This window comes from Tauraco erythrolophus, chromosome 2 (assembly GCF_009769465.1).
Source record: "Tauraco erythrolophus isolate bTauEry1 chromosome 2, bTauEry1.pri, whole genome shotgun sequence".
Taxonomy (NCBI): Eukaryota; Metazoa; Chordata; class Aves; order Musophagiformes; family Musophagidae; genus Tauraco; species Tauraco erythrolophus.
Genome location: NC_141466.1, coordinates 40,144,764 through 40,159,234, shown reverse-complemented (window position 1 = coordinate 40,159,234; position 14,471 = coordinate 40,144,764). Strand labels below are relative to the sequence as shown.

Sequence of the window (14,471 nt, the reverse complement as noted above, 5' to 3'; positions counted from 1 at the left end):
AGTTCCGACAGCCCTCCTGTGAAACAGTGCAGGATTGTATTAATACCTTATTCCTAGGTTTTAACAGAAACACCCAAACAAGTTGGACCTACTCAATATATCTGAATGATGTGTATAGGTTCACTTTATGTCTACCCTTCAGATTGTAGTTTAGCACTAAATGTACACTCAAACCAGCCCCATTCCAAATGCAAATGATCTGCATGCCCAATTTAAACAAATATATTGTCACATTTCTATTAATTTATATTTTGTAGACTTAAACATACCCTGACTCTCACTTCCAGACTATCAAAATTCCAGGTTTTTGTTATCTCAAATGCAGCTGCATGACACCTGGCAAACGAATTATTTTTAATAAGGATAATATTAAAATCTGCAGAGTGCTCTGTGCTGCCATCCCATCCCTCTGTTCTTCAGCTCCCACAGCTAACCTAAGTATGACTTGGGCAACTTCCATCCTTTCCTTCCACGTGTAGACAAGAGGCCAAGGAGTCTTCCGTCCCAGATTCCTCTCTGGCATTGCCATGTCTTCACAAAATTGAAAAGCAGAAGTTAATCACCAGGATGAGACACCTAGGAGGTTGCTGAAGATGACAATGGTTTATGATACATTGTGTATTTATTAATTTTCATTTCCACTCGCAAGTCAAGAAGCTACAACTTGCCAATGCCATACGAATCAGGGCAGGGAGTTCATTCAGGATATTTTTTTTTCTATGACTTATCCTCATGTTCTTCTTTTAATATAAAGGGAGTGAAAAAGTGATTAAACACCGCATTGTATATATACTTTTGATTTGTTCTGCTCGTATCAACCTATCAATGAACAAAAATTTCCTTGAAGTATTTCAGCCAATATGATGATCACTCAGATAATATGGAGTGTCATCGAATGTGGGAGAATACGATTATTTCTAAGCCAGTAACAGTTCGGTTTTTCATTGCATTGTATTTGCTGGGCGTAGATCAAACACATCTCTCACACCTTCCTTGGTTTGGGTAGATATTTTTTGTTTTATTTTGACAACAGAGGCATAAAGTATTTATGTTTGTAAAAGCTAGCAGGGATGTGGTTTACAACTTGTACCTATGGAAAATACAGTAAAAAGCTATAACCGTGCTTTCGTTTACTTTGGTCAGAAGTGGTTTGTGACCAGTAATACCTCCGATCAGAATTTGTGCAGCGTGTAATTATAACCATAAAAGCTCTGTATTACAGGAATTCAAACCTTTCCGGGGCTATATGGCGGGGGTGTAGGGGAGAAAACTGTTTGCTTTAAGGACTGATGGGTTTGGACGCTGACCAGAAGTTCAAACTTTCCTTTTATCGGGGTGGGTGGCAGAGAGCCTTCAAACCCACGCAGTTACGTTTCCACGTGAACTTGGAAAGCTCCGAGGGGCTGTAACAGGGATCCGGACCACACAGCCTCGGCCAGGCTTTGTTCTCCTGCCTGAATGGCAGCGGTGGGAGCGCACAGCAGCCGGGCTGCGAGCTGCTGACTGACAGCAGCATTTATTAAAATGTCATCTCCTAATTTTCACGCCGGATATCTGCTGTCGCGTAGACTGCCCCGATCTCTCGCGCCGGCGGGAAAAGCCAGAGGACAACGTAGCCCGTCCTGGGGAGCAGGAGAGACACAGCCGCAGGGGAGGGAGAAAACGCGTATCCAACCCTACCTACCTGTACTAAAAAAAAAAACCAAACAAACGACAGAACAACCCAAAAATGCGAGTGAGGGGGTGGTCTGCCCTCCATGTGGCAAGGCTCCTTCCGCGAAACTCCTCCGTCTGTCGGGCCCCACCCGCCGCTACCGGCGCCACTTCACCCGCTGTCGCCTCGCAAACTCCGCTCGCAACCCGGCGGCCAGAGCCGCCAGCGGGAGCCCCCCGGGCGGGGCCACCGCGTCTCCCGCGCCGGGTACCCGGCACCGGGCACCGCGCTTTGGGCACCCCCACCGCACCCACTGGCTCCCCAGCCCTCCCCGTGGTGGGCCCAGCGGCACCGGCCGCGCAGGGCGGCCGGCCGGCGGCAGCCGGGGGAAGGCAGGCAGCCGCGATCCGGGCACAGCCTTATCTCTGGCGGGGAACAAATAACGGCGTTAATTGCAGCCTCGCTGAGAAAATTGCTATTGTTTCCAGTCAAAGGCAGGCGGCAGTTTGGAAGGGTTTATCCTCGGAGCCCTGTATCGGTTAATCTGCATCGCGGTGCCGAACTGACAGCTCATGGGGCTGCGACGGGGGTGGGAGGAAGGGGGGGGGGGGACGGGGTGTATGCTCTAGAAGAAAGAACAAGAGGAAGGAGATCAAGTGCGGGCTTCCCGCCCCCCCCCCTCCCCGCCGTCCCCGTTTCCCTCGCTCCCCGCCCGCCAGTTTCTCTTACGCCGGGGCGCAGCCGGTCCCAGCGCTGGGAACCGAGGCCACGAAAACCTCCCGGACGCAGGAAACAACGTTTCTGGGACGCGCTGGGTGCCGAGAAGCCGTGACGTGGGGAACGCACCGCGGGGCCCTGCAGCCGCCGGAGCCGGGAGAAGCGCCTCGCACACGCGCACAGGCGCGGAGCAGGGCGCAGGGGCGCGCACGCCGCCCCGGGAGAACGAGGCGCGCAGCCGCCCCCCCCCCCCCCTCCCCCGCGCCCAGCGGGCGGCGGAGGGGCGCGCAGGGGGGGCGCGCACGGGGCGCGCACACGCGCGGACTCGCACACCGGCACCCACGGAGGCTCGCCGGCTGGCTGGCTGGCTCTCGCACACGCACACACACGCACACACACACACACACGCACGCACACAGACACGGAGGCAGCGGCGGAGACGCGCTCTCGCTCCCTCCGTACTCCCTGCGCGCCCGGCGTTCACATCGCTTCCCGACATCGGCAGCCGAGGACCCCCCCCCCACCCCGCCCCCCCGCTCCCCCGCCGCTGTCCGGCCATTAGTGCCTGAGGGGGGAGGAGGAGGGAGGAAAGAGGAATAAGTCTATTAGTAATAACAACAACAACAACAACAAAACCCACCAACAAATCTGCACTAGCGCCTTAGTCCTCCTCTCAGACCGTCGCCTGCCTGGCATCGCCGCTCATCGGGCTGCTGTGCTGAGACTTTGTTTCAAGTAAAAAAAAAAAAAAACAAAAACCAAAAAAAAAAAAAGCCTTCGCTTGCTCAGCCACTTCCATTTTTCCCCCCTGCAGTCTCGCTGGTTTGAGGTGGTTTTTTTTCTTTTTTTTTTTTTTTTCCTTTTTTTTCTTTCCCTTCATGTGGTTGGATTTGGTGGATCCGGAGCCAAAGCTGCTTTTTTTCCTCGGTGGGGTGTGTGTGTGGCGTGCGGGGTTTTCTCGCTGCGTTTTTTATCTTCTGCTGCTTTTTTAAACCGTGGTTTTGAACCTGAGCCGGGGAAAATGGGAAACGGTGCTTCCGACAGAAGGGGAATCTCTCCATCACTGTTGTTGGGACGCGTGCCTGTGGTGCTAGTGTTTTAGAGAAATAGCCTGACAGCTTTCGGAGTGGAAGGTAAGGGTGCCCGGGGCATTTCCATTTCCCATTTCCAGGGATTACGACTGGAGAGCTTCTGGCTTGGGATTCCGGGGAGGAGGCGGGGGGGGGGGGCGGGGGGGGGGGGGGGGGGGGGGGGGGGGGGGGGGGGGGGACAGGCTGTTGCTGAAGGAGAGAGAGAGAGACAGCACATACAAAATGATCTCCGCATTTACTTCAGCGCTGCAGTTTAAAAGTTAGAGAAGTCCGTTTTGCGACAGGTTTGCTTCCCTGAGAGTGATTTCCAGCGAGACCGAGAAAACCTGAGGTTTGTGCACGATTGGGGTAATTTGGGGGGGAGGGGGGGGGGATGGAGGGATGGAGGATGTTAGGTTAATAGGAAGTTAAAATAAGAGAAGTCAGTGGGTCTTCTGTTGGGGGAAAAAAATAAGTGGAGTGATGGCGCCGTCTATGTTCGGCTAAACTACAGTGTCACCTAGAAAATCAGTTTAGGGAATATCCAAACTAAACGCCCGTTTGCTTTTCAGCAGAAGAGGATTCTCCCCCTTCCCAAATGGGCAACCTTAAGCCTCTGTGGCCGTGCTTTAACCCCCTCCTCCATGGGAAAGAAAGATCTTTTTAATCTGAGTGCCTAATCCTTTCAGTGAGCAGATTCACTCTTGTATTTAGCAATACTGCAAACTAACCAAAATGCTGCCAGCACACCCAATTCGGGGGTGTGCGTGCATGTGTGTGTGTGTGTGTGTAATGCACACAGGCAGAGAGAGTTTAAGACAACGTTGTGTTTCAGCAGCCTTGCATGAACAAACGCACAACTAAAATGAGGGCTATTTGATTACATTTCTTCGTAGAAAACAGCCTAGCACTGCAGACGTCTTTATTTTTCTAGTGCAAATACTACATAGGATGGGAAAAGTCAGAGGCTTTTTTCCTTTTCAAACAGAAAAGCAAATAAGCCCCCTTTTTGCTTTCCAGCTTATAAAATTAATCCTTTTTCATGGATGGAATTCCTAATTTAGACACTTATTGTCACATTGGCTTTCAACGCCTACACCATCCTGAATAACACTGCGCAGAACTGCATTGCCTGCAAAGTGCTTCAGCAAAGGGGAAATTGTTTCCAGAATTCCTGATAACTTTCTCTTTTTTAAAACCTTAAAAGCTGTACTGGCACTATTTGGAGAAGGAGGACCATGTTATTCATTGAGATGGACGCTCAGAAAGGAGAAAATCTGACCGTGTGGATAGACCCAGCAGCAGCTCTGCTTTTTTTTTTTTAAACCTCCGCTATAAAGAGGGTTAGAGTTGGTGCTGCTTTGCCCATTTCAAGATTCAGAGTTTGAATTATAATCTAGGAGATAAGAAAATCTCTTCAAGGGAGCTTAATCCGGTGATTTGCTGTGTGTTACGCAATGGGAGACAGAAGATGCTTTGCTGTTTGGTGAGGAGATGAAAAGCTAGGCAAAGACACACATCAAAACTCAGTAACAGTGCCTGTGTGTGTATGTCTGCCTCTGCTTACAGAGCAACAGTGGAAGAGACTGCAATCTAGAGAGTTTTGAAATAAGCTTGGCATCGCTTCTGTCTGCTTGCATTCAAGAGCAGAAGGCGAAAAGCTACTCATTTGTAAGAGATAAGCAACTTCTCAAAGGTTAATGCTGGAATCGTTCAATTTGAATTTTTCGGATAACGTTACAGAGGTAAATATAACTATGGTTCACTTGATTAACCTGGGCCACTGTTAAGAGAACAGAGCATGTGGAGGCTGTAACGGTTGACAGGTGCAGTAAAACAGCTTTATTTGGAGATACTAGCTGAGAAAATGTAATATGTCTTTCATCATTCAAGCTCGCATCTGCAAAACACAGGAGCTAATCAGACAGTGCAAGATATTTGTAATAAGAGGACAAGTGCAGTCCAATAGGTGCAGAGATCCTGCCGTAGCACTGCCAGCTATGTAGAGCTGCTGGTTGTAGATACTAATACAGTGATCCATTTTATATATCCTAAGAGGTTGTAGCAGATTGAAATTATTATCTTAAACAGCTGGCGTTTAGTGGTAGCGTCAGCCCAGCACTAGTTTCATCTGTCTGTCTTTGTTTCTTTCTCCAATAGTCTCAAAATTTTATTAATACGTTAATCTCAGTATTTTCTTCCTGGGTTTTCTTTTTATAGAGACCTCTGTATACCAGGTGGCCAGGGTGAAGGCATGTAGGCATAGGGGAGATAATGTTCCATCTGTAACAAATAATAATTTGTGCGGTTTTAAATTACGGCTGTAATTCTTCACAGTCACTTCTCAGCCTTAACAGAAAAATAATATATAACAGCAGATGCTGCTGGCTTCCTTGTTCTGTTCCGGTGAAATTCTGCGTGTGCATATTGTATATGCACATACATGACTACAGCAGACTACTCATTTACTTTTTGAGGCGACAAAGAAATAAATTGCCCTTTTCTCGGTCTGTCGGGTGAGGCACCTAGGTTTTTACCCTAGTTGAGCAGTTCTAGTCCACGCCATGATGACTCCAGCCTAGACAGGAGAGGACATTCCTATTAATAATCTAATAGATTTTTTTTTTTTTTTTTAATTTGGCTGTAGAAGACTGGGCTGTGGCGGGGGCCACGTGATGGCGCTGTGGACACAGCAGCGAACCCGTCCGTTGCCTTATAAAATAAAAATTACCTGCCCTTCTTTCTGAAAGGGGCTCTAACTGCAAGCTTGAAAACAGCTGGCTCGAATATTGGAAGGAGTTTGGTTTTCAATGCGTGAAGAATTCTACTTGCATTTTTATTTCGTTTCGTCTCCTGCAGGCCAAATGACATAGGATGAAGGCTGTTCGTAATTTGCTGATTTATATATTTTCCACCTATCTACTGGTTATGTTTGGATTTAATGCTGCCCAAGACTTCTGGTGTTCCACGTTGGTGAAGGGGGTCATTTATGGATCGTATTCTGTAAGTGAAATGTTTCCTAAAAACTTCACAAACTGCACTTGGACGCTGGAAAATCCAGACCCGACCAAATATAGTATTTACCTGAAATTTTCCAAAAAGGACTTCAGCTGCTCCAACTTTTCCCTCTTGGCTTATCAGTTTGATCATTTTTCCCATGAAAAAATAAAGGATCTTTTAAAAAATAACCATTCTATAATGCAGCTCTGCGATTCCAAGAATGCTTTTGTATTTCTGCAGTATGATAAGAATTTTATTCAGATACGCCGCGTCTACCCTATCGATTTCCCAGGATTACACAAAAAAGAAGACGACCAAAAATCCTTCTTTGAGTTTTTGGTGTTGAACAAGGTGAGCCCCAGCCAGTTTGGGTGCCATGTATTATGCACTTGGTTGGAGAGCTGCTTGAAATCCGAGAACGGGAGAACCGAGTCCTGTGGGATCATGTATACAAAATGCACCTGCCCTCAGCATTTGGGAGAATGGGGAATAGACGACCAGTCCCTGGTGTTGCTCAATAACGTGGTGCTGCCCCTCAATGAGCAGACGGAGGGCTGCCTGACCCAGGAGCTGCAAACCACCCAGGTCTGCAACCTCAGCAGAGAAGCCAAACGGCCGCCAAAAGAAGGTAGGTGCTTCTTGCAGGGGGGGCTGAATCTCACGCTGGTGTGTAGGTCCTGCTGCTGGCTCTCCTTGATGCTCACGTTCATTTGACTTGCTGTCTGCTCCAGCTCGCCTCTAGACCAGGCGAAAGGGCTGGAGAAGATGCACGCTCCCTCAGGGCAGGGAGGGCTGTGTTTTCATTTCTAAACTGGCCTGACCTTCAGTATATAGTTCTGCTGAGCACTGTTGAAACTCCTCATGAGTAGGATCCATCTGTTTTCAGCCCCCACTTCCAGTAATGCCCGCAGGTGGCAAGCCAGGAATCGCTCTCCCCCTCGCCACGTCTTTACTGCAACCACCCGACTACAAAATCTTGGCCCTCTAGATACAACCCCCTTGACTTTGCAAGGAAAACGTTTCCAAAGGCATGCAGGCAACTGACTAAAAGACCAGGAGATTAACCATGGGCAGGACACCCGGTCTCAGCTGGGCCAGACTGCAACAGCCTGAAATTAAACCAAAAGCAAATGCAGTTCTCCAGGGTGAACCCTCTGCCCGTGATGATGCGCAGCACCGCGCAGAGTCTGGATGTGCTGCTTTGACCTGGCCTGGGAGCTCTGCAAAGGGGCCACAGGGCTGCTGCTGCCCACCTTCTCCACGCAGCCTTGGCTCCAGGAGATGAAGGCTCTGAATCTCATAGCAATATTAGGGGGAGAGGGGGGTTGATGTGATAGTTCTAGCAGTTGCTTTGTGTCCCTGTGGGAAAAAGGGGGGTTGTGGAAGGGTGGGAAGACAGGGCTCCAGCAATTAGAGTGGCAGCCTCTGCCTGGTCCGTCGGCTTCACACCTCCTGGTTTTGCCTCCTACTTTGGGGAGGTCGGGGGGGGGAGGGGTGATTTTGGGAAGCACATCTTGGGATTGAGAGGCAGAGAAAGCTTAGGCTGAACCTAGATGGGGGGCTTTGGCTGCAATTTATGGGCGAGGGGATCCTTCAGAGCAGCCAGAAGGGAACGGGGGAAGGGGGGGATGTGCCCCTGCGGCAAGGGATAAATCCTCGAGCCCAGGGTATTGCATTTTAATGCAGGAAATGTTCCCTCTCCCCTTGTTTTCTGCATAGCCACAAAGCTCCCAGTCTGTGGCGAGGCCGCGCCAAGCTCCCAGCCCCCCTAATAGAAGTTGCTTTGTGGAGGAATGTAACATTGACACGTTGTTAGGAGAGGATTTTCTTTAAGGGCAGCCAAGCCCCAGTGCTGTGGGAGAAGAAAAGCTGAACTTGCTCCAGCTGCCGCCGTGCCAGAAGCCGCGGGCAGGGCCGGGGAGGAGGGGAGGGCTGAGGGACACTTTTGGTGTCCTGCAGGTCAGCGCCTCTCCCAGCACCCAAGAGCTCGGAGCCCGGCCCGGAGAGCCGTCTTAAGTGATGGGGAAGGGGGAAGCGCGTCTCCTGTTAAAAACAAACAAACAAACAAACAAACAAACAATCAAACAAAAAAAACTGTCAGGGAAGCCTGTGCAGCGTCAGGGATGGTTTTTAACATCGTTTAGAGCTAATTAGTGCCCTGGGAGGCGGAGGCAGCCCCGGGGGCGCAGCAGGCAGAGCCGGGGCCGGGCGGGCGCTGCGCGGGTGCGGCCGCCTCCAGCCCGGCGCTCGGGGCGCTGCGCGGGTGCGTAGGGGCTCGCACCGCCCGTAAGCGGGACGTGGAAGCTGGGTGGGAGGCGCTGCGTGCAGCCCCCGCCGAGCGTGTCGCGGGGGACACGGGGAAGCCGCGCAGCCCTTTCGAAAATCTAAACGCCGCAGAACCCAAAGGCGCGTAGAGGACGCGGCCGCGCTGTGGCGGCCGCCCCGCGTGAGCAGCCCCGGCGTAAGTCCCGCGGCGCGGCCCCGGGAGTCGCTCCCGCGGTGGGAGAAAGGCGCATCCCCCGCCCCTCCCCTCCCCGGCCCCGATTTCCGTCCCGAGGTACCACCTCGTCGGTGGGGCCGCCGGGGGCCCTGCGTACCGCTCGCAAAAATGCGCTGAATTCCGGGGGGATGTGCATCTCCCAGTTCAAGCACCTGTTTCTGAAATGTGCTTAGTGGAAAGGACTGAGGAAGCTTAGGGCAAACACTTTTTTTTTCTTCTTCTCCCCCCCCCCCCCCCCTTAAATTTTGAAACACGTTTCCAACGTATTTTGCTTCCAATTTCAGACATATTTTGTTTCTTGCCGCTACTTGCGCGTTTTCCTGGATATGAGCTTGAGAAACGGCATCGTTAGAGGGGGTGGAAATTTGGGTTGATAGGTGGAAGGTTTCCTCCACTTGTTTTTCACCGTATTTAGTGGTTTCTTTGGTGTTGCTGAAATTTTAACAGTAATGCAGTTATTCCAGTGTTTCATTTAATTACTTTAATGCACTTGGAAATTGTTCATCAGATTGTTATTAAAAGTTATAATCAGTTAGCAAATTAAGCCTCACGGTACTTCTCAGTAGTAGTACACTCTTCGTCTTCCACTCAATGTTTAAAACATTTTCCCCCTTTCCTCAGAAGGCTAAAAATCTGCAAGAAAGGTGTGTTGAGTCTTCGTTTTCTATAGAAACAGTCACATTTATCAAGCATGTCAGTCAGTGTATTTGTACATATAAAGCTGGTTTGTGGTTCAGTTGGAGGCTTTGTTGGGGGCTCAAAATGTAGAATATTCCTGCCACAAACATAATGCAATTCATCACTTGTGTCAGCAAACATTCAGGCAAGAAATGCAGATTTTGTTTTCACAGGCAATCTGGTTCAAGTTAGATCGGCACAGGTAGCAAAAATAAGGTTGACCGACAAATAAGGGTATGGTTTCTTGCTGTTAGAGTTCATAGCGGCAACTGAAAGTACAATTTTGTGAGTGTAGGTTGAGTTTTAAGGGGAATGGAGTTTGCCTAATGCTGTGAGAGCATTCCAGACTTGATAAGATTGCGTTTTCTGAATTCGTGTATTACTTTGAGGTTTGGTACTGACAGTGCCTAGCAATGATTTTCGGAAAGAAATTGCAAAGACCTGACAGCTTTCTACAGTATTTTGCATACCCTCCCATCCTTCAGATTTCCTTTCATCAAGCTTGACTGTATGAAGTGCAAAATCTTTTCCCAAAACTATTTCCAGTCATATTTTAGAACCGTCATGTAGATAGAGAGCATTTAGATTAAAGCCTGTTTCTTTTTTGAACCTCTGAAGATTTTTACAATTTTGAATATGATAAATGGCTTAAGAAAATGGATGAAAGTCAGTATTTTTCCTTTTCATAAAAGTGTTGCATTTTACAAAAGATGTGACAAGTATACAATGGATGATTGTGTTTCTAAAAGTGCTGAAGTGTTGAACAATAAAAGGAACTAAGTCAAAAAAAGGAAGTTGTAACTATTATTTTTTTAATAAAATGGTTTGGAAATATGTGGTTTAATCAGCATTTCTTCCTTAGGCAGATCGTCTTTGGTGTCATTGATTAATATTGAAAATTGCCACATTTTCACTTAGACCCAGTTTCATTGTATCTTGATCTTTTTCCATAGCCTTACATCTGAGGCACTTAGCCTGGATCAAAGCACTGGCAAATAGATCTCAATGAACACTCTGGCAGGGTCCTGAATTTAAGGGCTCAGGGGAATTTGTCCTCTTGATCTTCGTTGCTGTGACTGAAGTATCTCATGAAGTTTCTGTCAGTAAGACAGGGCTCAGTTCCAACTCTAGTGGACATGGAAAGCGTGTAGTGAATCCATACAATTTTATGAATGATGACAATAAGAATGCAACAATATATTTTCTTATTGTGACCATTACAAAGCTGTAATATTGTTGTGGAGTTTTATAATAGTTACTTAGACAGAAATTAAGAGAGAATTTTCCTCTGTGTTTTACTGCTGTATCTGACAGGAGCCCTCATACAACATTGAAAATAGTTCTATCATCCTCTTATTTTCATTCAACAGAAGAAAAGAAGAGAGAGGGTATTCACATTAATCAAATCTTGGAATTTGGAGGTCCAGCCGTAATCTTGTCTGTCTTGTTCAGCCAGTCTAAAATAATTTTAGTAGGGATTTTTTAATATGCTAGAAATGTAGCATTGGTCTACTGTGTTACAGATTCTAACAGCTCACTCTGTACCAGCATCTCAGTATTTAGTGACTGACTTATTTATTTTTTCCTGATTTCAGATCTGAAAACAACAGGGATATCTTAAAAGAGGATTTAATATAATAGATATGTCTTTTAAATAGTAATTTATGTCACATTTTTGAATAAAAGTAAGATGTAGGATGCAGATAGTTTTATGAAGCTTTCATGACATCTGTGCATTTATTTATTTATTTATATGTCGTCCATGAATGCCCATGTCCTGTTGCACACATTTAAGATGAATTTATAATATTCATCACATACTCAGAGATCACTAGCTGGCCGAGTAGGCTGAACATCCCTAGTCAGAAAGTCATAGACGGTAATAATGTGTCATAGCACAGCTCCATCAGAGGATTTAAACTGTTAAATCAGTGCAAAATCTTTCTAGGAAGATCAAAAATTAAGAAATGAAGTTTAACAATTATACTCTTCTACAGGAATATTTAATATTTGATGTGCAACAAGTATTTGAGACTAAAGAAAAATTTAGAAAATCCAAAATAAATAAAATTTATCCAGAATATTGAATGAGTACAGTAACATAATCGGAAGATTCTTAATAGTTTTTATATCCTGCTGCTTGCAGTGGTTCTTTTAATCATGAGTTCAAGGGGACGAAGGAAAACGAGCACTAATGGAAGAACAGGCTTTTTAATTTTGCATGAAAGGTATTCTTCATTATGACTTATAAAATATTGTTTACAAACTTGGAACTGATAGACTAAAACAACCTGTTACCATGCAGATTGTAAGCAGTTATCAACAGTTTGTTATCACATCATTATAAGCAGTTTGATATCAGTGAATATCTGGAATGTAAAGAAAAATAATTTCATTTAAAATAATTTTTTACAATAAATATTATTCTTCCTGAAATATTCATGGCCAAAATCATCATAGGGACTTTCATAAAATCAATTAGAGACATTGTACTTCTTCTTTATGAGTCTGGTTCCCAGTTGAAGGAAGTGTTTCAAAATGTCCTATGGATTCCAATATGCTTCATATAATGCCCTTTTTGACTTACTTCGCTGAAAGAAAATGATCATCCTAAACATTTTTACTCTTAGTACATATTTAGGTCACTCTGAACATCCCATAATAGTGTGCTTTATCAGAGCCACCCAAGTTTGATTCCAGATTCTTTTTTTTTTTGAAGTGATACACTGTAGAAAAAGCATTAATGATCAGAATCTCTTTTAATCCATAAGTCCTACCTTTGTTTTCAAGGATTATGTGCTGTTATCACTAATGATTGTACTTCAGTTTGTGCTGTATTGATCATTTCCACCTGATTTAGCTCAGTAAACTGTGAAACTTCTTGTTTTGATGTAAAGTTTAGAAGTCTGTGGGCAAGAGTAATCAGCACTTCACATATGCATACTGAATTTGGTGGGATTTGCATCGATACATAAGTGAATTTTCTGATGCCTTCAAAAGGGAAAATACTCAGAAAATTTCCTTTACAGTTGGAAAAGCCTATATAAATGTCTTTGCTTCCAGTTATTTAAATGCTTTATTGGTAGATATAGTTGGCTTTATATATATGTCTGAGTAGTAAGTTCTTTGGTATCACAGATTCTATCAGTATTTTATTCGGCACTTCTCACGCTAACACGATGGCATATTACTTATTTTGTGGGAAAGGTCAGCCTACTGCAGTCAGGTGTTTGCCCTGCCTTCAGCGAGATCACAAATGTACTGTGTAGCATCTGAATACCAGTTTCTCATGAGCTCATCGTGCACTTAAACCATTCCTGGCTTCAGTGAAATAGTATGTTGGAAGCTCTGTTATAACCAAAACCAGGATTTGGGGTCCCCAGACTGCCATGTTTGTTTGAATTAAACCTGTGCATTATTGCACATCAGATGTTGTGGAGACCTGCCCTCAGCTGGGGACAAATGCTGCTAGAGACCTCAACTCTAAAGAGCACAGAACGTAAACAGGAACCAGTCATAAAGAATGGGGAAGGTATGTAAAGAAATTAAATGTTCAGACTGAAGTCAAAGCATATCCAAATTAGGAACAGAATTTGGACTCTCTTGTTGCTGGCTCCAGTGAGCAAATATTCGAGAGTACTGAGTCCTGTACCATCAAATATTTCAAGCCAGTCATGCCTTCTTGACCAGTAAGCCGTGCCTTTTCTCTTCAAATACTTCTATTACACTTTGTGTGGGTGGGCAGAGTATACAATATATTTACTGTGTTTTAGACCTTGTCCTCTGATTTGCTTGTGCTTTTGACAAATGTGGAAGTGTTCACGTGTAGAACAGCCATTAACAGAAGCTAATGGTGATTCTGTTTACATAGTGGGATTTCAGTTATTAAGTCTCAAGTGACATTACATGGAATTATATTATGACATAATGCAGGTACTGCATTTCTTATTATGTAGTGTTTTATACCTATGTATTTATACTTTATATACTTATATAATACAGTGATTACATGATCTATTGCATTTAATACGTTCTCCTGTGCTCTTTCTAAAGCCATTTATCCTCTTCTGTTCAAATCTATCCATATTGCTGTTTTGTTTAGTTTTCTTTTTGCAAAAGCTTGGAAAAATCTGCTTTATGTGTTGGTATACACAGAGGAATTTTCACAGGAGACATTCTTTTTCTCTTCTTAGGGAATTAATTTTATGAAGTTTATTCAGTTGTGTTTTATCAAAGGATTCCAACTCAAAAGTTGTTGTAGTTCTCAAATTGAAGTTTAGTTGTTCATTTATAAATATGCAGTAATTGAAATAAAACAAAGGTCACTGCAGAATTCCATGGAGCATTATTTGCATTCACTGTTAACAAGAAATATAAAATGCTCTTTAGGATAGAGAAAGTTGTACATGATATAAAGTACAAATTTACAAATTATGCATCACTGATTTATGCATATTTCAGAGTTTGAGCCCTTTCTGATGCTAGCTAAATCTCAAGAGCAAGACAGTCAATTTTTTTCAAAGTTATTCTCAGTTTTGTTAATCTCTTAGAGAAGTTACACGTAAAGTTTTTGTCAAATTACTGGTACATTTTTCTGATGGACTAGCTCATATCTGAATTAATAAAAACAATCTATAATAACAGTGTATGAGACCAGTGTTGTTATTTTACTCTTCAAAGGCCAAATTATTGTCCTTACTCAAGGCAAATTCCCCATGCTATCAGTATAATTTGGTCTAAATGGAGATTAGATTAGAGCCCACAAAAGAGATGTGAAATAGTTATGGCATGTGTTCTTACTATCAAAAGCAAATTATTTCATAATTTGTATTAAGATTTTTTTTTCTCGGTA

The 14,471-nt window shown here is 44.9% G+C and overlaps 1 protein-coding gene across 2 annotated transcripts in view; it reads left to right on the top strand.

The window, feature by feature from the left end:
* The first annotated feature begins 6,315 nt into the window (after positions 1-6,315).
* The window catches only part of ADGRB3 (adhesion G protein-coupled receptor B3), a 470,155-nt gene continuing 461,999 nt past the window's right edge, over positions 6,316-14,471 (top strand). For both annotated transcript variants that reach the window (XM_086608299.1, XM_086608298.1), the window contains exon 1: positions 6,316-7,069. In XM_086608299.1, the coding sequence (XP_086464425.1) occupies positions 6,316-7,069 (754 nt within the window). The remainder of the gene's footprint in view (positions 7,070-14,471) is intronic.